Genomic DNA, 24,957 nt, shown 5'->3' with positions numbered 1-24,957 from the left:
TCAATAACAACATCATCGTCAACACGCCTAACCCTATGTGTCACGTGATCAAATCTCAAGCTAGGAATAATGCTTAAATCAAACGCGGCCAGCTTCATTGCTGGGGCAGGAACACTGAGTAGCCTTTGCTTGTGCAGCAGAAGTCTCTTGTAGCAGCTCTAGAATGCTTGGAAGTTAAGGAGCTAGGGTGGGGATGCAACCATGTACATGAATTGGCCAGTGCCTTATATATCAGAACACAATACATTGCAGTCGCAACCATCACATGGGGGAAGACCAGGGATGATACCGAAATAACGAGACGAGGCGCTGTGCACTTGGGTAGTGGCGCTCCTGCGCTTTGAGGCCCACAACCCTGTATGCGCACCTACCAGCACTACTGCTACACGCGTGCCCCCAGGCCGGGCGCACATGCATGTGGGCCTTGGCACTCGGCACACCCGCCAGTCCGTCCTAGCCTTGACGCTCCACGCGCCACCAACACCCGCACTGACACCATCGCGTGCGGTTCCTGTAGGCGTCACCTTGCTTAGAGCCCAATTTGGGCACCCTGAGCCCAACACTACCTGTAGGGGCTCAATGCCTGCACCCGCGCAATTCTCGTGCACAGTGCCCTCGCCTTTGTTGCCCAGCTTGTGTGTTCTGCATGTGCATATGTGGCCTGCCCTGATCCGACTACGCTTGCGCGCTGACGAGACGAGCATCTAACGAGCATTGGCTTTAAAGATCAGGGTCAGATGTCACCACCCAAGATGCGTGTGGTGTTCACGCTTGAAAACTCAATCCCCTATTATGAGTCCAAGTATACATAAATGTCCCTACAATAAGCACAAATGCCTCAGTGCAAGAAATGACGCCTACCTTGGGGCTTCACACTGACATAAGAGTAATAATTGCCCTACAAGATCTATACCGATATTTGATAGCAAAGACTCTAATATCCAATCTCTGGAAAAAATATTTCTTCAATCACATACCATAGTCGGAACATAAATTCATTCATTTATTATACTTGTCTAAAAATACACTTAAACAATTTGAAAACAATACATCAGAAATCGTCGAGATATTGATAATAGATAAGGCGGATATTGGTTTCGCCCCTGACGATGAATACTGATTCAACATCTGTCCCGATATCGGCATCCGGTTATGACTAAATAATTATATAACAAAAAAACTTATTATGTTTTTCTAAATAGCAATGTAGGGTCAGCTATCAATATTGGATATCAGTACTCTAACAACCAAAATAGGACATTGGTTAAGGCGGAGATCTAACAACTAAAATACGATGATATCTGATTCAGCATCCGTCCCGAGATCGGCATCCGATTAAGGCTAAATAATTATATAACCAAAAAACATAATTATATTATGTTTTAAAAATAGCCATGTAGGGTTATGCATCGATATTGGATATCCCTAATGTAACAATCAAAATATCAGCATCTGATTAATGGGAATCCTAATTAAGAAGGTGAAAGAAAGTAATTAAGGTAGTGTTCGAATTCTGGGTAAGCCACCATCGTCAGAAATCAACTGAAGAAGGCAAGCAGGTAGCGTTCTTGCGACGATACTGTGGAAAAAAAAGATCGTTTTTATCATTAATTTGGCTTTCCTTAGCGAACAATCGACGAATAGTTATCGAATTTCTGGATTAATCTGTTGTAGGAAAGTCGGGGCTTCGTTCGTCCTCTGGATCAGCTACAGGAGCCGGAAATCAATTGAAGGGTACGCAGGTATCGTTCTTGCGATTAAACTTCTGAAAAAAATCGTTTTTTCAAATCTTTTTAGGATTCCGTAGTGACTGATTGTTATCGGGATGTTGAATCAATCTCAGTTTTGTTAAATTCTCGAGGGCAGACGACGAATGCGGATGTGAAGATGAACGGGAATGAGTTCAGATTCTTCCTTTCTTGCGACATCAATCTACCCGTCACGTTCCGGATTGATCGATTGGAAGGCAATTTGCGCCCTTCTTCCGCTTCCCAACGCGGTAATCTTGAATTTCCCTTCGTTCCACTGTACAATTCACTTTTACCCTAGAAGTTACGATCAGTTTGTATCCTTTAATTCCGCAGAATTTGAATCTGAAACTGAGACCAAATGCGAGGAATTGTTCGTTGAATCCGCATTATTCCTCGACGGTTCCTTGTTCGGGCTACCAACGCGGACGAGGTGGCATCAACTTCACATTTTTGTAAAGATTGTTGTTCAGAAATTGAACGAATGATCTAGTCACTAACTTAATTAAGGTGTTTATCTGGATGAACAGGCTTGAATCTTCTGGGCAACCTTACTGCTGGAATGAGCTCATCACTTTGAGCACGAAGTATAGGGACTTAACGGTTCATTCCCAGCTTGCCCTTACAGTAAGTTCGATCTTTAAGATGATTTATCAAATTATCGTCGCTGATGTTGTAACATACTGTACAATTTCTTAATGAGTATCGTCTAACTTCATTATGCTTTGGCCCAGAGCTAAGTATTTTGCGCGTTAATCTGTTTCTAGATTAAATTACTCGAAATTGGGAGGATCATGGAAAGTCAAACGAACCACGGCTTTTTGTATCACTCTTTGTTCCGACTTGATTAAGAGCTTTTCATCTTGATTCTTCTATGTTTTCTTGAAATTTGATATTTTGGTAAAGGATATTGCCTAATGTTAATTTACTGGGCTTAAAGGTCTCTGGTAGAACATACTAATTTATCCTAGGATCTTTGGTTTATGACAAACTTGACTATTGGACGTCTGAAATACTTTCTCTTTTGTCATTTGTGATAGGAATGTTCTTTGTGTCCCAGCTTGATTTTTTTAAAAACATTTTCTTCTAAATATTCAAAATGTCTTTTTTGAATATTTATTATCTGTTGAGAACATTGGCTCTCTTTTGTGTGGTAGTCCAGTAGTTGCGCCTCTAGCCCCAAGTGACCCTTTGTTGATTCAACAATTGAATTTGTTGCTTTCCTGGACCTTTCGTATCATCTCTAACATACAGTCTCTAATATTCTATCAGAGGGCATATATCAGAGTTGATATCCTAATATCATCTCTTTCAAAGTCCTTTTTTTGGTTTTCAAATTAGTCAAGTAAAAGTGAGATAAGAATCTTGTGGACTTTAGATCTTGGGAAAACCTTCCTTATAGGGGAATGGGATCTTGGTATATCAAGTGGAATTGAAAATGCAACTTGTACACGTCACAAACACGGATGAGAAAGAAAGATAGAATTGAGATCTTGCTCAGGAGATCTCCTGCCGGCCGCGGTTGCTCAAGTCTTATGGTCACGCTTGACAGCCCCTGACGACGTCTTGAAAAAAATACGATGCCCTTCTTCTCCTGCTCAAGCATAATTCATAGGTTCCCCCACAAGTGAGTTTATCAACGCGTGTGTCTGAGTGGCAGTTTTCCGCTTGAGCCCCCTGCAATATGCTCTTGAAAAAAATGTATCACAGTCTTTATGTTTTCTACGCTATTAATGTGCTTTTTATGTTCAATCACATGGTCCTGTAATTTGCGTTGAATTTATGTATGTGATACGATCCCCAACCCCTATCAAGGGTTTTTTATCATTTGCAATCAGGATAGTTTCCCTTCTTATAGATGTGGCCCTTTCCTTAGGGGACATGGGTGTCTTCCAGGCTAGCCTGCTACCATCTTTGCTCTTTCCCCAAAATCCTTTATTAGGCAGAGGCTTTTGGGTAATTTGTTCGTAAAATTCTTCTAAATTATGCATAAAATTCGTTAGATGTTTTCAGATAGGTAACTCCTCCTTTTTCAGGTTTGGGATGTATCTCAAGGCAAGCGAAAGGTTCCAGTTGGTGGTGCAACCGTTCATCTTTTCAGTAGCAAGAAGCAGCTCAAAACTGGAAAGCAGAAACTTCGGCTTTGGCGTGGCAAAGAAGCTGACGGTTCATACCCTACCACAACACCGGGAAAGGTCTTGGTCGATTTTTGGTCATTTACTTAAAATAATCCAATTCCGAATTCAGCTTGATTATAGTTAAACACTCTTTATTTCACCTCAATGAGCTTCCTCATTATACTAGGTCCCAAGACATGAGCGTGGGGAGTTGGAGCGCATTGAAAAGCTTATCAGTAAATATGAAAGAGGTCAGATTCAACGCATAGATTGGTTGGACAGCCTCGCATTTAAAGCTGTGGAGAAAGCTATGGACAGGGAAAATTCTAAATTGGGGAATTCTCACTTAAGTTTGATCGTCGACTTTTGTACTTTTGAGCATAGAGTTGTTTTTCAGGTGAGTACTCATTATTCTGGCGTATCCTGTTAATTGTACCTATTTCCCCTTTTTTATGCTCTATTTGCATTTAGTCTCCTATGTCTGGATGGGCGCTCAATAATATCTCGAGGCATTTTACTTGAAAAGTTCATGCACTGCAATACTTAATCATGGGAAAGTTGATGCAGCACCACTCAAACTAATCACAAAACCCCTCGAACTTGTTTCCATGGCTTATTGGTTCTCTCCTGACAACAAAGAGAAGATTTTGCCGAAACATTTGCTGACATGAAAATGATTAATTACCTCTCTCGCGTCTTATGTCATTAGATTTTGCATTAGCCATGCGGATGTGAGCTTACATACTAATTTTGGAGTCGTCTTTGACATTGTAAGATACTAAACCTTATTCTTAACATAAACATATAAACTTAAACTTCTTGGTTTCCAGGTATTACCAAGTACTCTTAATAATGCTTAAATAGAAGCAATATTTGGACTTTTACTATGATTTATGAAAGAATACTTGTGTGTTTCATTTCACCTTACTATTATTCTCGCCCTTGGTAATTTGATTTTGGTGATCTGTCACCATACAGTATCAAGCTTTACCTTTGGAAAACAAACTTTTGTGCGTTTCTTTACAAAGATCTTGCAATTCCTTTATTGTTGTTTCACTGACTGGAGAAAGTGCGCTCTTTTGTAATCCAGGAATCAGGAGTTAATTACTTCTTTCCATCTTCAGTATCTTCGACAAATGAACTTGTTACTGTCTGGGATCCCGAAGTGGGAAAAAGCAATCCATCCGAGAATAAACAACTGAAGCTTGCCAGAAGTTTGACTCGCGGCATTATAGACATGGATCTAAAACCAAGCAGTAATGATTGGAAGTATGACCGACTGCCAATTTATATCACATCTTTGTTTCAATTAGGTCTTTTTCCTGACCTCCGCAAGTTTGTTTTAATATAAAAAACCTGAAATTTCAACATTGGATTATGATGTGTATATCTGTATCAAACTCACTTTGGGTGAAATCTTGGAAAGAAATCTGAACCAATTACTTTTCCAATGGTATCCAGCAGAAGATAGGGAAAGAGAAAGACTGTAAGATGATCCGAGGATTCCACACTGGACTCCTCCTCCGGCCATGTTGGCTTTCTGCTGATCAGAGGCTTCTGTTTCTTGAATCTTGAAATATCCAACAAGCCTCCTTCTCGCAACCATAGTTTATTTAAAGGGCTGTCATACGTGCGGCCTTGTCTGGACATAACTCCAACTTTTTGGGCTTTTCGCCTTCTACAATACCGGATACTTTCTTGTAAAGAATGTATCAGATAACTTGCATGTATTTTCGTTGCTACTAAAAAGGTTATTGCTTCCTAGAAAATAACCTGTGGATTTCAATTTTATGGCAACTCATGTATCCTATAATTTTCAATGATTCATCATTTTTATCATTCTTGACTGATTTATAATTTCATGATGTTTCTCTGTGCTTTAGATCAATCCAGAGGATTCTGAAGTACCCTCCCACGCGCACTCTGAGTGGGGAAGAAAGACAGCTACTTTGGAAGTTTCGGTTCTCCTTAATTTCTCTAAAGAAGGCCTTAACAAAGTTTCTACGTAGTGTTGAATGGAGCGATGCTCAGGTTACTTGTCTCCCTCTTTCTCTCTCTGTGCTTCTGCTTATCATCTTGATTTTTTGTATGACTCTTTCTCATCCTGAAACAAACAAGAACGGTGATCAACCACAATTTAATACTATATATGAGCGTGAAATACATGACAGACTGATACAGTCATTTGACCAACGTATGAAGGTAGATTAGGTGGAGAATGCGGGAACCAGCTCACACGTGCATCGAAGGGGCATGTGAGACACATAAATGTTATAAATACAAGGGGAGTGGGAGAAAGGACAGATTATTTTTCAAGAAAAATCATTCCCAATTTTGCAGCTGCAGCTGAAGGCTGGAATGCGGGAGAGGCCTGTGGCCAGAATGGAGAAGAATTGATCTGATTCTTTTCAATCTGTAGCTCTTTCTTCTTCCATCTTATCATTCTCAATATCCTGTCAGTGGACATTTCCCAGGTTTGATATGACTGGAATATTGTGATCATTTCTTGATCGTTTTTAGAATTCCACAGCAGGAATACTATTTCAAGGTAGAGTTATTGCAGAATTGCCTACTTGATACTGCAACAGTATCACAGACCAAAGTTGTCCTCTTTCAATCTTTCACTCCCTCTGAAACCAGTATGAAATAAAACTCTCCACATCATGCAAAATACTGTCATCGAGACTGTCCTTCCTTTAAACACAACCTCATTGCGGTGCAGCCTTATCGCCCATAACACTATGAGGAGCCTTCCCCAGGCCATACATTACTTGCATACACTTCCCTAGATTGAATCCCAGTATGCATTGTCAGAAGCCACATCCAACCAGTGAGCTTCTGTGTGCTCCATATGGCCTGGGCGAACAAACACTCGAAGAACAGGAGAGAACAGTCTTCCTCGCCCTGTGTACACATGGGGCATACTGTCGAGGCATCCAGAAACATTCGCTTCCAGAGGACTTGTGTCATAACTTGCCTCCTTAAGAGCAGCCATCCAAAAGTCCTCACTTTTTATGGAAACTTCTGCTTTCATAGGAGTTGGCAGGTAAGGATGATTAGCTTCTGCACAGGCTCCTCTTGGATCTACTTGTGTGCATCCCGAACCAAAAACGATGGGCCTCGTATCAAATAATAGATGCGAGTTCTCTAATCAGAAGCTTTGAACTCCAAAGATTCTGTATCTGGTGGTATTCCTTGTAGGTTCTGCTGGTTTTATTTTTTCCCAAAAGGATGCCCTCAACTTATGGGTCAAATCTGGAGGGTCACTGATTTTAGGTGATCTTCCTTAATTTTAGGAATGAAATCTATTGAAGAACAAGAATTTTCAGAACCTTCCGCTTTTGGTTTTATCGGTAAGGTCCTGGGATAGCTTAATGGCAATATAAAATTTTTTCTGCTTGATCTGATTCCCTTTTTTATTCTTGTGCGAGCCTTGTTTTATGGTCTTTGTCTCGGTGTGCGCTTATCAAATCTTACAGATGGTTACTGTTTCTGAAATCAGGATTTATTTCATTGAGCAAATGGGCTCGCTTTATTAATGCACACTGAAAATTATGTTATTCACTTTATTTATGATCGGGTTTTTTTATTGTTCTAGGAAGCAAAACAGGCTGTAGAACTGATGGGAAGATGGGAAAGTATTGATGTAACTGATGCCCTTGAGCTCCTTTCTCCAGTTTTTGAGAGTGAAGAGGTTGGAACTTGGAGTCGTTTTTTATGTCAGATTTTTTTGATACTTTATAATTTATTGTATAATCCACCTGTTCGTCATGTTTTAATGCTGTTGAATAATTTTTGAGAACTTTTGGGCGTGCATAGTTGACTTTATTTTGTATCAACGTTATGAAATTTAACCCTTGTTTACTTTTTTCTGTGAATATTCTTCTATTTTAAGCTCTTTGTTTCTATTTTACGAGTATGTTGCTTGTTTCTTGATCAGGTTCGTGCTTATGCGGTCAGTGTTCTTGAGAGAGCTGATGATGAAGAGCTTCAGTGCTACTTATTGCAGTTGGTTCAGGCTCTAAGATTTGAACGTTCTGAAAGATCCCGCTTGACACTTTTTCTCGTACAGCGTTGTAAGTATAATTTACATTCCACCTTATAATCAATAAATTTTAAAAAATTTTGGTGTATATTAAAAAATATTCCTGCATTATCTAGAGTAACATGAGATTATCTAAACATTTGATTGGATTAAATCTCTCCGGATCAGATGTTTTGATTGATTGGGTGGCCCAGATCTAGATTTGATCAAACCTCTGGATCGAGATCAGTATGTCCGATATTTGATTGGATCCGATCATAAGGTAAGATCCATGGTAGATTGTCAGATAGGCTTAGCAAGTTGAGTGGGCTGTTTGGCCCAATCAGGCGTTGCTGTGTGGTAGGCCTGATTAATCTCTCTCTCTCTCTCACACATGATGTGGGTGATATTTTTTGGTGGGCGAAGCTGGCAGCAGAGGGATTTGATCGGGAATCAACAGGATTCATCATGATCGCTGGATCATAATCTGATCAAAATGATTGATCAGTCATATACTGCTAGTTAGCTATTTGATTGGCCGGTCAATCCAATTGATCTGCTAAAAAAGTGATTGATTGTTTACCCCGTCATGTGTATTGCAGCTCCAGTCAGAATGAGAGGATAGTACTTTAATTTAAGTGCTAGTTGGCATATTGTTGACAGAATTCTGCATTTTTTATTATTATTTGAGTCTCAAAATTTATCCATGTTGTTGCCAGCGGTGCACAATATTCAAATAGCAAGCTTTTTTCGCTGGTATCTGACAGTGGAGTTTCAAGACCCTGCGTATGCTAAACGTTTTCATAGCACGCATGAAATTCTGGAAGACAATATGAAGAAAGTAAATATCGTTTTATCTTTTTTATTTCTAGCTAAATACAACTTTGTTAAAGATATATTTTTTTGGATCTTATTTTGTTGATGGCACCACATCTGAAATTCTGTACTGTCCCTTTGAAAAGCTTATTTTTAATGTCAGGATTAAGGTTTTTTTTTTCGAAATTTACCACCATCATCTGGTAAAGATTTTCTTCTGAAAGATGACCCGTCCTTTTTTTTTGACTATTTCAAAAAAAATATGTTTGTCCATTGACATACTGGGAGGAATTTTGTGTTTTCCTTTAATGCTTACTCCAAAACTGTCTTATATGACTAAAATCCTGCACTTGTTCTTTAATGTCTAGAACCTTGAACAATGAAGAAACCTTATTGGAACCTCCTAGAGATTCTTTGTCCCAGAAATTAGAAGTTTCAAACCGAGAATCTCTTCCCTATCGAAACATAGAATCTTCATATAAAATTTGTCTTTCTGATATTATTGTTTTCTCTCCTCACTAAACGATGCCCATGGTCCTTAAATGGGAGCACAAAAGAGAAGGATACCAGGCAGTCTCCAAATCCAGCGGACTCCGTTGCTCTAGCTTTGGACTAGTATTTATTATGATCCTATACTTCACAGGGGTACATCGTCATTTTAGCCCATTAGGTGCTTTTTGTGCTTTTCACAGGGGTCAAGTTTTTAGTCGAGAGTCTAGGAGGTCCTCCAAGACTGACGAAAATAAGTGATCTGGCTATTCTCTATTTGGGCACCTAGCTGATCCAGCGGCGACTACGACTATCTTCTTCCTATCATCCACCATCTTTCTTCCTTGTCTTCTTGTCGTTCTCCCTTCTCTGGTCGCCAAACTGGATATTTGTTTTTGAAAGGAGTTGTCTATCATCTCCAATAGATATTCTTGCAAGTGTTTTTTTTTCTTATTGATACCATCTGAGGATACGGAAGGAGGGTACTGTATCAGTAGATTCCCCCTCCTGCCCTGACCTCAACAGGAACCTAAATAATGGTTCTTTTAGGATCTCTGCTTGATCTCTCAACATTTGTTTTTTCTCCTTTTCTTCCTTTTTTAATTTGGGGTCATTGCTATTTTTTCTTCAATTAAAACTTAAGTGCGGCTTTAAAGCATCATAATGAACGATTCTTCATAAAAGCATCATAAGTAATGCCCTGTTGCATGTTTATCAGTTAGCGGGTAGCGCTGAAGATGAAGATGGAGACAGATTATGGGAAAGTTTAATGCGTCAGACTAGTTTGACAGCTCAACTGTGTACAATTACAAGGGATGTCAAAGCTGTGCGTGGTGGTACGCAGAAGAAAATTGAAAAGCTAAGACAACTGCTGTATGGTCTTCATAGCGAGCTCACATACTTCGAAGAGGCAAGTTCAAATTTGATCAGAGAGTTGAGTTTTGTACTTAAAAGTGTTTTGGGTCTAAAAATATGGTTTTGGGTTTTATGGTCGTACAGTTGTTGGGTTAGTTTTTTTTTGGTTTTTTGGGTTGTAGAGTTTGATTTCTTTTGGCCTAAAGGTTATCTGGATTAGGGCTTAGGGGTTTGAAAGTTTTAGGGTTTATGGTGTTAATGTTTAATATTTCATAATTTTAGTTACAGGGTTTCATAGTTTTAGAATTTGATTTTTTGACTTGCACATTATTGTTTTAATATGCGCAGCCAATTCGCTTGCCTCTGGCGCCGGATGTTCTTATCACCGGAATTGTTCCTGCGGAATCATCGATTTTCAAAAGTGCGTTAAATCCTCTGAGACTGACATTCCAAACAGCTAGCGGCGGACATTGCAAAGTAATTTTCAAGAAAGGGGATGATATTCGACAAGATCAATTGGTACTTAGCTGATGGCATTATTTTTGTTTAGTATCAAACCAATGGTGATTTTCTTGTGAATTACCCTATTTTTAATGATTCTGACAGGTTGTTCAAATGGTATCTCTCATGGATCGTCTACTGAAATCAGAAAACCTGGACTTGCAATTGACCCCTTACAGAGTTTTAGCTACTGGACAAGATGAAGGGATGCTTGAGTTCGTTCCTTCCAGTTCTTTAGCACAGGTTAGTTCAAATTAAAATATTGACTTTCCTTCGGCAATACCTGTCTGATTCTAACTTCTCTGGAAAATGTGAACGCATGCATCATTCACATCCTTGTGAAATATCTATTCGTTTTTTGGCTGATTGGAAATGGTCTCAAGGCTTTACTGAACATTTACTTCATTATATTTTACATTTTTATGTCATCTTTTACATTCTTGTATATATACATCTTGAATAGTCCTTAGCTGGTATTCAACCTGCGATACCTTTATGAATGAGTAAGCCGTTTTTCCTCTTGATCATTGTTTGAAAATCGTTCGAGACAGAAACGTTTAGTATGAAAGAGATATCGACCTGGAAATCCTTCATTTTTGTTTTTAGATTTTATCGGAGCACCGAAGCATAATCAGTTACCTTCAAAAGTTTCATCCGGATGATGAAGGCCCATTTGGGATTACGGCATTATGTCTTGAAACCTTCATAAAAAGCTGTGCAGGCTACTCTGTTATCACTTACATTCTTGGTATTGGTGACAGGTACTTTTTCCCTTGTGAACATCTTCAATCTTAAAATTATTTTAATTTTCTTTCGAATTCAAATCGCTACCAATCATTCTTCCTTAGAATGATTTAATTTTTCGACATATTTTTTTCTTATTTCGTGCATCTTCGGCTTAGCTTTTGTTTTTCTCTTGTTGGTTCTGATTCTCTAATACAAGATAATATTTTTTCATTAGATCATTTCCGTTAGTGTTATTATTTGGATCAGAATTTGTATTTCTATGAATGTTTAAAAGAAGAAATTGAAAAATTAGCTTGTTTCTTACTTTTTCTTTCGTGCCAGGCATCTGGATAACCTTCTTCTCAGGGATGATGGGCGACTCTTCCATGTTGACTTTGGTTTTATTCTGGGTCGAGACCCAAAGCCTTTTCCTCCTCCTATGAAGCTTTGCAAAGAAATGGTGGAGGCCATGGGTGGCGCTGAAAGGTTATTTCAGATTTTCTTTTCTCTTTTCTTTTTTCTGGCATCGTTAAAACTTACCCACATCCCCAATTTTTCGTCTATTTTTTTACTCACCTTTATCTGCTTGAGCTTTAGTTTCTTATTGTTTTCTCTTGTATCTTCATGTCTCTTACCTGGATCTGAACCATCAGGGATCAAATTCTCATCTGATTGCTTAGTAGGATTTGCCATCGTTGATGAAGTCATCGTCGTCATCCCCAAATGGTCATCCATATTTGGGTTTGAACATATGGTGATGATGATGATGTTAAGACCCCAATCTGGGTCAACCGTTAGACTGGTTGAGCCCAGCATAAAGGCTGGACTCTTTGCCACTAGCCCTACTAATCGGGTCCGTTAGGGCGAATATAGGTCGAGTGTGATACGAACCTTGATCTAGGTTCGTACCGGAAGGAGTAGAAGACGAGATGAGGTAGGAATTCCCGGCGTGGAGAGGTGAAACAGGAAGGGTAGGAGGGAAGGCCGAGCAGGGGAGGTAGGGATCGGCCGGGGACGAGCCGCCTGAAGACGTGGTGAAGCAGGGATGATCACAGGGACGGGGACCGTGGAGGGAGACGGGGCATGGATATCAAAGAGACGAAAGGGAAAGGAAAACCAACTATCACTTAAGAATCAACATCCAGTCTGCTCTCCCCAGGAGGGCTGTGCTATGTAAAGGAACATAAAAGGGAAACATGACGAGAATGCCCTCGATGCGGCCTGGGAAACCTATCAGAGTGACGTTAACCCTAAATGGCCAAGGCAAGGATGGTGGTGATCTGATTAATCTCTGTTGATTAAAGGAGGCATTATGTCTTTAATCTTTTATCTCTATGTCTTTCATCTCGTAAATGGGCCATGTGTTATAAGTGGCTCGTATATCCTTTCTCCCCAATCCCTTGGCGGATCTCTCCATGGGGGCAGAGTAGCACGAGGTCTATCCCCTCCTTGAGTGACCTTGGTCCCATTTCATTCCTGGTTGATCTCCCTTATCCCTCACTCATTTCTTAGAATGTGTGTACTGTTGGTTGGATCGGGGAGATCTTGCCATTTTAAACGAATTGGTGTAGGGAACCCTATCAGATGAAGAGAACGATGATGACTCTTGGGAAACAAATGAAGAAATAATTGCAATGACGTGATTAAAAGCTCTATTTTACTTTGGAAACCGATGGATGATGATGATGGTTCTAGGAACCTGGATGACGATGATTGTTTTTCAAAAAATGGATGATGCTGACAATGACTATGGTGACTTTTGGAAGGCGGATGAAGATTCATCATGTTCATTGTCTACTTGTCATCTTCATTGTTGTTGCCGGATGGATGCATTCAAACTTAGTCTTATGATTCAGTTTTCCTCATTCGCAGTCCATATTACACAAGGTTCAAATCTTACTGCTGTGAGGCATATAATATTCTACGGAAGTCCAGCAATCTTATATTAAATTTATTCCACTTGGTGGCCGGTTCAAACATCCCTGATATTGCTTCTGAGCCAGAGAAGGGCATTTTGAAGGTGACTAACTTTCAAATTCAAGTTTCGCCATTTGTTTCCTGTCAATTTTTTCAATTTTCACTTAATTAAAAAAATCCTCTCATGACAGCTTCAAGAAAAATTTCGATTGGATTTGGACGATGAGAACGCAGTGCATTTTTTCCAAGATCTCATCAATGAAAGCGTTAGCGCTCTGTTTCCCCAAATGGTGGAGACAATTCACCGATGGGCACAGTATTGGCGATGATTGACAGCAGTTCTTCAAGCTGCTGGTTAGAAAAACATTTAGTATTCAAATTCTTTTTCTATCATGGAAGATTAAATTCAGACCCTTCGCTTCATGATTTCAGAATCGTTGCATTTGAGTTTGGAAGGGGATATATTGACGTTTGACTGCTGGATGTCTCTTTTAACGCATGAAGCAGTGCTGCATTGATCAGGAGATCATATTAGAGACTCTCTCTCTCTCTTCACTCCACTCTTTCTCTCACTCTCTCTTCACCCCACTCTTTCTCTCTCTTCAACCCAATCTTCCTCTCTCTCTCTCTCTCTCTTCACCCCAATCTTCCTCTCTCTCTCTCTCTCTTCACCCCAATCTTCCTCTCTCTCTCTCTCTTCACCCCAATCTTCCTCTCTCTCTCTCTCTCTCTCTTCACCCCACTCTGCCCCTTTCAGAGATTCTGGCCCAATTATTGTATTTGTCAGAGCTTCATTTTCATGTAGTAAATACTGTACATTGACAAATGTATATAAATACACCCCCTTCGATTGATCTTTTTCCAGAAACATCTCACATAATTAGCGCTCTGCATCACTTGGTGCATGAGACCACCTTGGATGCATCTCTGCAGATGTCTGTGTCTTCCATGTAGGGAACGACACATTCGGGACATGACGCCCCGGACATGATGGGACGGATGACGATCCGTGACGGACGGTGACATGATGAAAGTTTCATAACATCACCGTCCCGTCACACGTCTGAGGATTTTAGAAAAAATCCGTCACGTTCGCATCACAGTCATGGTTTGCGGTGTCCCCGTCACGTCCCCGTCACCGGACGGCGTCACTGTCACGTGTGACGGAAAAAAAACATGCAGAGGAGAGAGAATTGGAGGGGCATATCTCCAATTATCTTTGGATGGCATCCTTTTGCACGCGCGAATTAATGCAGGGACTTTTCTGCAAAATGCCAAGAAATCGAGTTAGCGACACTACGTGGTGAAATCTCGGCTGTCGAAAAGCTTAAATCTAATGATTTTTAAGCTTGTTTGGTCATTTTTAAAAATCTGTCACGTCACGTCACTCGTTCGAGGCCCCCCATCACCGTCGTGTCACCGTCACGCCCAGTTTGTCATCCGTCACTGTCACCGTCACGGACCCCTAATTTCGTCACTGTCACCGTCACATCATCCGTCACATTGCCATCACCATGATGTGTGACATGACGGATGACGGCTGCCGTTCCCTACTTCCATGGCGTCCCATCTGACGTCCATTTAAGGCAGATGGTACGGTTGACGTTGTCCAGGATGGTGTCCATCTAAGTTGGAATAAAATATATTATTCTCCATCTCCCTGAATATTTATGTATATCTATAAACTTCATTTTTTATATTAGATATATGTATATATATTTCATGTCCACTACCTACTTGCTGGCTGCCGCCATCGAGGGCTGCGCCGCCGCCATTGTAACGTCACATCAGCCTTATCATGCCAGTTAGTCTATTGCAGGTGGATGATTCCTTTGATAACAGTGAAAAAATCAGAAGATAATGAGCCATCCACCACAGAAAACGTTTAAAAGTTTCAATAAGAATTGCTTTAATAATGGTTTTAAAAGGGTTTTCTGTCAAGGCTGATGATTGATGAACAATTTTCGAGTGCAGGAAAATGTTTTATGCATTGATGAATAATGGCTTGGAGACTCAAGGATAGTGTCAAGACAGTGAAAAGTCAAATATCAACCTAGTAAATGACGACGTCATATCAATGATCACAATAAAGGTAAAATTGTTTTGGACTTCATAATGTCAAAACGAATAAATAATTAGAAAAATTGAAGGAGAAGAGAAAACTAGTAACCCATAAGGAGCAATATATGAGGGGATGAGATAAAGAGAAATAAAATAAAAGAAATAATAATATCCTACAATAAGTGCAGAAAATAGAGAAAAAGCCACGAGGAAAAAATGAGTAATAGAGGGCAAAGAAAATTAAAGATTCTAAAATTATTTAAGGGATAACGTGGGTGAAAATAATAATTGACGAAAGGAGGAAGAATGAGGGCACACGAGAAATTATAATCAATAACCCACATCACATTTGAGAAAAAAATCAGAGTACAGAACCACATGAAAAAATAGTAGTTTGTAACAAAAAGGAGAGAAAAAATTGAATAATTTAACTCCCACAACCCTGAAAATTGAAAATAAAAATTTGAACCCCTCAGAGAAAAGTAAATGCCATTAAGAGAAAATGAGAGGAAGGAGAAAACATCACGAGATCAAATCCAAGTAAAAATATAAGAAGTTACACTAAAGAAAAATAATTTATTTCCCTATCAAGTGAAAAAAATTGGAAAAAAGTGAACTGTTAATCTCCACAAACCACATCAAGGTCAACGGTCCAGAGATATTCGTCATCGTGAAGACATCTGTTGACGCCCGGCTCTATAAATTCGGGTCATCTCACCACACTCCATTGTCAACGACCGATAAAGTCGACCATCATCTTCGATGTGACATAAAAAAATGAGGATTGATCTGCTAAGAAGTCAATGAAGACTCAGATGAATGTTACGAAGTCAATAAAGATGAAGAAGGCGTGGAGCGATGGATTTCTAAGACTCCTGTAGATTCCACTCGCCCTATTTTCAACTAAGACAGGTGGGTCCCACCGTCGGTATAGTTCCGGATCGTCTGGGATGTGGACAGTGGACGGGAGGGGACGAAGATCGCCCCTTCCGACGTCTGGAATCAGAGCAGGGATGCGGACGGGACGGTTTTTTTGTCTGAGACCTCCGGACGGGAGGATTTTTTCGTCACGTCAGGAGGTCTCGGGACGAATTTCCGTCCCGGTTTTCGTCCAACCTCACGGACGGGACGATTTTTCCGTCCTGGGCCGAAAAAACGGTCCCATCCGCATCTCACCAACATGACGGATGACGGGCTGTACAACATAACACAGAGGATGCTGTCGGATGATGGATGGCAGGTTTTAAAGAAAATTGTTCCAAAGAAAAAAACAGTATTATTTTAAAAAGTTTATTTTTAAAAAATTGTATTTTTTTTGTCCCTGAGGGACGCGGGTTCTTGGGAAGGGGTTATTTTTAAAAAGTGTATTTTATTTCTCTGGCGACGGAAACTATAAAAGCCTTTCCCGCCCCTCTTTCTCTTTCTTTCCCTCACATACACATGCACACTCTCTCTCTATCTCTCTCTCTCTATTTTCCTCTCCCTCTCTCCTCCTCTCTCTCTATTTTCCTCTCTTTCTCTCCCCTCTCTCCTCCTCTCTCTCTATTTTCCTCTCTTTCTCTCCTTCTCTCTCTCTATTTTCCTCTCTTTCTCTCCTCTCTCTCTATTTTCCTCTCTTTCTCTCCTTCTCTCTCTCTATTTTCCTCTCTTTCTCTCATTCTCTCTCTCTATCTTCCCCTTTCTCTCAGTCTTCCTCTCTCTCTCTCTCTATCTTCCCCTTTCTCTCAGTCTTCCTCTCTCTCTCTCTCTATCTTTCCCTCACATTAACATGCACTCTCTCTGTCTCTCTTTGAGTACTGAGTTGTTTGCTTTGATAGTAGGATTGTTTGTGAGTCTTTGCTAGTTCAGGGTATCGTTCTTGCAAGTTTTTCCGTCGCTCATCAGAAGTACAGATAGAAGAAGCCGGTGAAAGAAGAGGAATACCCAAGAGGGTCCATCTTCTTGACCGTTCCTGCCCGGTTTTGGTCTTGCCCCAGTGAAGGGAAACAAGAATGGTATACTCACCACGCTGCCTTCGAGTTTTTTGATTTAAGAATTTCTGAAGTTTATGTGATTTCATTGATAGGCACATTTCCGTTTTGATCAGACGCAAAAGTTAGAATTTTGATGGGATCCAATGGCTTATTTTGTATCTGAATACTTATGGTGGTTTATTTTGTGTTTTTGTCGTATAAATCTCATCTCCAACTTTTGTGCATTGACTCATGATGTGCTAATCCTACTCTTTATCATACCATGAAATCAATTGTTGAATTAGATTTTGCATAGATAAAATCAATAATTGTGTGTGGGGGGGTAGCCTTGATTGAGGTAGGATAGGTGGAAGCACCGTTTCTATCAGTCTTAAACCGTACTCTGCATCACACTTCGACTCTTAAAGCAAACAGATGTTTCACCAAATCTTTTGAAACTTTTGAATTATCATGATAAGTTTTGTAGGTTTGTTTCTTTTAGTTATTTCCAAAGAGGTTAAAAAAAGTTTCTCTTAGAAAGAGCCTTCGACGACTTCTTCTCTTCTCCTTGGGGGAGGTTAGAGAGGTGATGACAGACTTGGTCGATTATTATTTTCCCTATTGTTTGTTATTTAACCAATTTATAATGTTGATATGAATCTAAGAACTAAAAAGAAATATAACCATTCGGTAATGCTGATCCAATCAAAGTGATCAGTGCCCTTCAAAAAATAATGGTCTTTCAAGGCTTTTCTTTGGGCATCCATATTCTCAGAACATATTTGAATTTGAGAGATTTGGAAGTATCTACCCGGTTGAAAGGATCTTTATATCTTTTGTTTTTGTCAGAGGAAAAAGTCATGCTAATATTCGTTGATCCTCTGTAACAGTACCCAATTCTCAGTTGGCTTCTCCTCTGATCCAAGAATCCAAAATTGTGACGAAGGGGTTGAACATCAAATATACCTCCTTAACTTGACTGAATCACCCAGAATCTTTCATTTGGGTCTCATAATGGAAGTTTTCAAAATAAGTAAAAAGACAGCATAATAACAACAATTGTATATAAAAAGACCGGCTGGCAACGGGATATCAACACCATTGAATTTCCTTTTAGTTTCTGCATAAGGATTGTTATGTTTGGTCCTTTTGTCTGATAAATATTTCTCCTCGTTTTATAAACTTGATGGCGCAGAGTTCTTCAAATGAAGAGGAAATTGAGTGGACAGATGACGATGAAGAAGACAATATTGGGCTGGATAGTGATGTTGCACGACTCAGAAATGAAGAGGTGATAATTATTTCGCGTCTTAGTAAAATCAATTGACTTTTCTCATAAAATACAACTGTGATTAATCCATCGTCACTATAAACGTTGCATTGGATGGAGAGCTCATTGGTTATTTTCCCGCTGTTGTATTTACCAGAGCATGGCAGCAGGTCCTTCACGGCCTCCATTGGTATCCCATTTCATTGGAATGGGATTTCCTGAAGATATGATTACTCATGCAATTGAAGAGCATGGTAAACTGATGCATTGGTTCAGTCGAACTTTCAAACTCTCAATATTCTTGTCTCCATAATTTCTCAAATTTATCTTTCAGGAGAAGGTAACACGGAATCTATTTTAGATACCCTCCTCACCTACACAGTGAGTGCTTTGAAAACCAAGAACAATAGTTCCTTGGTTTCTTGACCATATTTTAAATATTTTTTGCATATCGTGTCAGGCGATCGAGAAGTCTCCCTCATCCCAAATGGAAGTTTCTCCGCAAAGTGAAGGAGAGATACCCTTGACAGATGAAGAATTCTCTGATATTGATGTTACTGGAGAAGAGGTATGTAAATTTGGAACTAGGCTTTTCCACTGATGTTAATTTATGGACGATACAGAGGCTGCAAAAAACCAATCATCTCATTCGGTCACCTTCTTTCTAAATATTTGATTTCAATAACCTCTTTTCCATGCAGTGCTCTAAGTAATTGTAGAATCTGTCATTCAAACTTGTCTTATTTCATTATTCCCCTCTTTTCTATATTTGTTTTCATACCCCTGTAACGTCTAGTTTTTTTACCATTGTAAGAACTTAGATTCGGATTTTAAGTTCTGAACCCAATTTGTAATATAAAATGGACGTTTTACCTGCTGAAACAAGATAACGGTTTACGCTCATGGTTCTCAGCCTGCTTTCTTGTTCTGACCTATGTGTTCCTCTCTTTAACATTTGTTCAAGATCCCTTCTGATCGGTCTCGGAGTGTCCTATACTAATGTTTTAATTAATGATTTCATCTATTATGATTGCATGTTGTGTTTTATTCTGTGCATAGGGGATTATCACTTGATGCTGCTTGAGAATTGGAATTCTTGCATCAACCTGGTACTCTTATTTGATCTGCAACGATGGCAGAAAACTCTCACACTAATTTGAATATGAAGTCAACTTCAACCGTTTAATACAACTGAAAACAGGCAGGCACTTGAAAACTGTCGGGAGATTACTGATCCTTTCGATTTAACATATTATAATTTTTTTTATTATTTACGTTCTTAATTTAACCTTTCATACATCCAAGATTGGATTTTTGTGGGCTTCGTTTTTTTAGTTTTATGCTTGTAAAAATTGGAGGCCATGTTACGTTCTCCTTGACTCAGGAACGGGTGGCAGATTTGTCTGAAAAAGACAAAAGACTGTTGCAATTGGTGGAGATGGAATTTCCTGCTGAGGATGCATTGTCGGCAATTGATAGATGTGGTAAACTATATTGTTTGATGACATTTATGTATCCTTCACTGCGGTCAGCTCATTATGGTCTTTACCTATTGTGGTCCTTATTTTCGAATTGTGAATATATATATATATATATATATTGAACAATAAGGAAGACCACCCGAAACCGGTGGCCTACCTGCTATCATTAACGGTAAAGATTTTGTACAAACAATATACAATCAAACTCAAATAGGCTATCCTCTCCCTCCACCCCAAAAAGACATCAGCGCCTCCATATTATGAGCGACATTCTCCACTGAAGCCGCCCTCCCTTTAAACACTACCTTGTTTCGAAGTAGCCATATCGTCCGGAGTACCGCGAGCAAGCGCCCCCAATCCAGTCGACTTCTGTGTCTCCCGTCTAAATCTGAAGTCCAAAAGGCCTCGTTCGAGGAGATATCCGCCTCCGGTAAATGCTGCGATGCCTAGATGCCCTGCGTAAACTAACACGTGAAGAACAGGTGGGAGCAATTTTCCTCACCCCTATCACACAATAGGACAGTCATGGGAGCCGCAGGGGCCCATCTCCGCCGATAGACCCTTGTGACCAGCCTTCGTCGCCTCAGCAACCAACTGAAAAGCTGCACTTTAAGGGGTACTTTGCGTGTCATCAACATGTGGCAGGCCTTACTGGTTGTCTAGTCGTTCGATTTGCCCCTCGGATTTTCAGATATGCATCTTTCACTGAGAAAGATGGCCCCCGCCACATCCAACCATCACTGGAATCAACTACCGGTCTGAATGGTAGAAGTGCCTCTTGCAGCCCCAACAGCTCCTCAAACCGTGGCTCTGATAAAGCTTCTGTCAGCATAGGGACTGATACAGTCCTTCAGATGATACAAGTCAGTATGTAATATATAGATAAACACAGTATAGTCAATTCTTGAACAAGATTACACAGAGTACAGAATTACAGAACTAGATAACAGACAGCAATAGCTCGCCGTCCCCCTCTCTTAAGAAAAGTCTTAAGAGCCTTAGGAACTGTCCGTCTACTTCCCGAGAGGCTATTTTCCTACTTCATACATACATATCTTACACATATTTATATTACACAATATAGGCAGTTATTATTCACTATCCTCTTCGAACATATCCAAGGGTGGTGTCTGTTGGATCCCCCCCTTGGATTCTTCATGAAAGGATGCCTCAGTTGGATGTGCTTCTTCAGGTACTTCAGTTGTGTTCTTGATCTGATTTGCTTTCCAATAAGATTCCAACGAATTTTGTGAATAACTGTCATAACTGTCACCTGTAACAGTTAATACCGATTTATTTCGTCTTTTGTAAACTTTAGGAAGGTTCGTATCAGGGACCCAAGCCTCATCCCAACATTCCCTGACCGTGGCCTCTGGATTCCTCGCTAGAGCAAATAGCCTTGGGAACCTCAAATTCATGGAGCCGTGATTAGACCAGTTGTCAGTCCAAAAACAAAATGTTGCCCCATCTCCCAATTTGGGTTCAAAGAACTCACCAATGTGAGGTATGGCTTGACGCAGACCGCTCCAGAAGGGTGACTCTCCACTGACTCTAGCCCAGCGTCTCTCCCAATCTATCTCGGAGCCATACTTGTCTCTCAGGAAGTTGAAAACCAGCCCCTCCGCTGAAGTCGCAATCCTTTCTACCCACTTGGTCAACAGTGCCAAATTCATTGATTCCAGATGAAGGATCCCCAGCCCTCCTTGCTTTACTGGTCTGCATAGAATCTCTGACGCTACTAGCGGCACCCCCTTTTGTTCTTCCTCTCCATTGCCTCCCCAGAATAACCATCTCATCACCCCCTCCAGTCAATTTACCACTCCCGGTGGCATTTGAAATACCGATAAATAGAATATCGGGATTGCAGAAAGCACCGACCGTAAAAGCACCAGCCTTCCTCCTTTCGAAAGTACTTTGTTCTGCCTTCCCTCCAGCCGCCTTTCTATTTTCTCAACCATAGATTGCCATTCAGCTGCTAGAATATGCCGTCCTGCCAGCGGGAGACCCAAGTAACACATCGGGAGCGATCCTCGAGGTGTGCCTAAAGCTCTAGCACATTGTGTCTCTTCCTCCGAGGTAAGTCCGAAGCTCACGAAAGCGGACTTAGCTCGATTGAGTTGCAGCCCTGAGAAGTCCGCAAATAGGTCAAAGTAATGCTGATAGAATATGAGCTTCTGTCATCGAGCCTTCAATGAAAAACGTGGTGTCATCCGCATACTGCAGAAGGGGGATGCCCTCAGGGTACCTCATCGTCTGAAAGCCCTTGAATAGGCCTTGTTCGCAGGCTTTGAGTGTGCAGGTGACCAGGGTGTCCACCGCGAGTAGAAACATCAGCGGTGCTAATGGGCAGCCTTGTCGGACTCCCCTTCATGGGCGGATCCATCCCCCCTCAGCTCGACCATTGGCCAGTATCGAGAATGGATGAGACGTAACACAGCGTTTCACCCAGGTCACCCACTCATCGGGGAACCCGCGTTTGTGCATAACAGACCATAGGAATCTCCAGTCGAGCGAGTCATATGCTTTAGCAAAGGCGACCTTCCATATGAAACCCTTACTCTTGTTCGCCTTCCATGCGGATATGATTTCCCCGCCACCACCGTACTGTCCACCAATTGCCTGCCTGGGATGAAAGCTGATTGAAATGGTCCGATTAGGTCCCCAATTACAACCCTTAGCCGGTTCGCCATCGCCTTGGCGATGATTAGATATATGGAATTCAAAATTGCAATGGGCCTAAAGTCCCCCGCGTTGATGGCACCGGGGCGCTTGGGCAGCAGAAGTAAGTATGAGCGGTTTAGTCGCTTCAAATTGTGAATATATTTTTTGCCTTTTGGTGGACATTATCCATTTCATTCCGTTGTAACCTTATTTGGTGGCCTCTGTAGAGAAAGTCATTACTCGACTTGATAACATTAGTTTAGAAAAACATTATTTTCTTGTTTTTTCTAACTTCTAGAAGGAAAACTTCTTCATGATTCTGTTCATTTGTTTCATGACGTCATGACTAGAATTGAGGGCATTTGTAGAATTATATTTAAGTAAATGAGTGCTCATCTTAGATTTTATAGAAGCATCAATCATATCTTATCGTTGTGCTAGAAAAACTGTCAAGAAAATCTATTATCTCTTTCCTTTTTGATCGAAAATCTTTCTATTTTTGGTTTGTGACCCGAAAGGATGTTGATAGAGGCCCGAAAGAAATCCATCTCTTGAACTGTGGGACCAGAAAGAGAATAAAAATAAATGGGAAAAAAACAAGCAAAACATCAAGGATTTTATTTTGTGGAAAATTGTGTCCCATTAGAGCCAAGTTTAGCTAAGAGATCTATTATTGCTAGAATGAATTTTGATGTCTCCCATGGTTCACTTATGTGACATATTTATAACGTTTATTAAATAAAATATTTCTATCTTAATGATCTAAAAATAAATAAAAAAGTTAACAAACACAAATGTCCGACGATGCGTGACGACCTAATGTTGACTACATCCTCAACAGTCAACGCAGACTCCTATCTCGGTCGAGACCCCTCCCAAAACCTTCCTTGTGCCCCTTTTACCACATGACCTAATTCTCTCTAATATTGTTCTCTTCTCATTGTGAGTCTGTGCCCGCAAGCATGGTCCCTTCATGATGTCCCTGATGTCAGCAAGGGGTCTATATAGATGTATCAGTTCTGTCCTCAACTTCTGCCTTGACATTAGGAATAATGCCTGGGCATTGCTTGTGAAGATTTGAAAATTGTTCCCACTAGTTCTCTGTCCCAAGTTGGTGGCATCAAATGATCAGAGCTTCGATTCCCACCCTGGTCCCCCTGACGGGCAACACTATCTTCTGCCAAACTGGGATGTTAGATTCTGCTTGTTCCCATATGTCAGATGCCCTGCATAATTTGTAGAATGCAGAAGACAGGGTGAATCAAAGCGTCATATGAGAGGTCTAACCTGTAGTCTACCTTGCTTATCTTCTTAGCATATCTTGAATGGCCCTTAGTACTTTGGGCTAAGTTTCTCATTCGCCATGGATCTCATCTGGTAAGGCCACAATTTCGGAAAGGCAAAATTTTCTTCCTCAAATATTACTTTCTTTTCCTTCTTGCCTGTGCTTGTCTTCATAAATGCATGAGCTCTTCGCAACTGGTCTTCGTGGATCTTCAGTGTCTGATCTTGTTAAATTAGAAACGTTGTAATAGCTTCAATGGGTGATGCAACCGAGCCTTGCGCAGCAATATGGGGTGGGGTAATCTCTTCCGTATACAGCTTTAAACAGGGTAATATGCGTTGCTAAGTGGAATGATGTACTGTAGTAGTGCTCTGACCAATGCAATTGACAACTCCAAGACTTTGGTTTATCAAAAACCTAAGTTAATACGATCTGTATCAAATTAGTATGGATATCCACTCTATCAAGCTCTGAGAAATTACTGATCTTCTTGTACGCTAGTGATACAGTCCCTATAATAACATATGAACAGAGAAGAAGGGGCTGAACGTTAGTTGGCCCGCTGGCGCTGAGCTGGCCAACTAACTAACAGTTTCTTGGATAATAGTTTAGAAAGGAAATAAAGAAAGCGGAGGATATAAATAAAGGAGAAGGGGCACGGGGTAGGGGACGGAAGAATTGGGGTTTTCTCGGTCGGGTATGCTGGAAGAGCGGGAGCTGCATTCGGCTAGGAGCTATTCCGGGTACGTGGTTGCAGAGAAACCTGAAGACGACGTCGGAGTGTTCTTACAAGCGGAGGGGCTAGAGCGTGGACATTCTGTAAGTCCAGTTACAGCATTTCTTTACCAATTCGATACAGTAGCGTATCATTGGTATCAGAGCGGTGATCTTGGCTGCAATGACGCCGAAAGAAGTGGAAGCGATATTGGACGAGAAAGAGGTGGAGTTGAGCGAGATGAAGACAGAACAGAAGCGAATAGCTGAAGAATTGAAAATGATGCGGGAGGAAGCCAAGGAGAACGGTGAATTGTTAAGACAAGTGTTGCAAACCCTC

The 24,957-nt window shown here is 40.6% G+C and overlaps 2 protein-coding genes across 5 annotated transcripts in view; both read left to right on the top strand.

Annotated features, from left to right (window-relative positions):
• Positions 1-1,480: 1,480 nt before the first annotated feature.
• VPS34 (vacuolar protein sorting 34) lies at positions 1,481-14,045 on the top strand. Of its 4 annotated transcripts, none has more exons than XM_078575278.1 (20): positions 1,481-1,559; positions 1,675-1,742; positions 1,867-1,999; positions 2,085-2,181; positions 2,279-2,375; positions 3,785-3,943; positions 4,053-4,262; positions 4,956-5,134; positions 5,749-5,896; positions 7,464-7,559; positions 7,806-7,941; positions 8,609-8,730; positions 9,913-10,104; positions 10,398-10,568; positions 10,656-10,793; positions 11,157-11,311; positions 11,619-11,762; positions 13,149-13,296; positions 13,385-13,547; positions 13,626-14,045. In XM_078575278.1, the coding sequence occupies exons 3-19, from the start codon at positions 1,888-1,890 to the stop codon at positions 13,520-13,522; spliced, it is 2,442 nt and encodes an 813-aa protein (XP_078431404.1). In that variant the 5' UTR covers positions 1,481-1,559; positions 1,675-1,742; positions 1,867-1,887; the 3' UTR covers positions 13,523-13,547; positions 13,626-14,045. The 4 variants fall into 4 exon arrangements, with proteins under 4 accessions (XP_078431404.1, XP_078431402.1, XP_078431403.1 ...); XM_078575276.1 differs by having other exon boundaries at positions 1,844-1,999; XM_078575277.1 differs by having other exon boundaries at positions 1,508-1,559; positions 1,675-1,734; positions 1,844-1,999.
• A 2,551-nt stretch (positions 14,046-16,596) lies between these two features.
• Positions 16,597-24,957, top strand: part of DRM2 (domains rearranged methyltransferase 2) — a 29,357-nt gene continuing 20,996 nt past the window's right edge. Inside the window, exons 1-6 of the mRNA XM_078575947.1 lie at positions 16,597-17,248; positions 18,402-18,497; positions 18,634-18,730; positions 18,811-18,857; positions 18,937-19,044; positions 19,861-19,960. Coding sequence (XP_078432073.1) covers positions 17,246-17,248; positions 18,402-18,497; positions 18,634-18,730; positions 18,811-18,857; positions 18,937-19,044; positions 19,861-19,960 — 451 coding nt within the window. The 5' untranslated portion in view covers positions 16,597-17,245. The remainder of the gene's footprint in view (positions 17,249-18,401; positions 18,498-18,633; positions 18,731-18,810; positions 18,858-18,936; positions 19,045-19,860; positions 19,961-24,957) is intronic.

The sequence above is a fragment of the Wolffia australiana genome, chromosome 5 (assembly GCF_029677425.1).
Source record: "Wolffia australiana isolate 7733 chromosome 5, ASM2967742v1".
NCBI classification, from domain to species: Eukaryota; Viridiplantae; Streptophyta; class Magnoliopsida; order Alismatales; family Araceae; genus Wolffia; species Wolffia australiana.
This window is presented reverse-complemented; position numbering and strand designations above follow the sequence as displayed.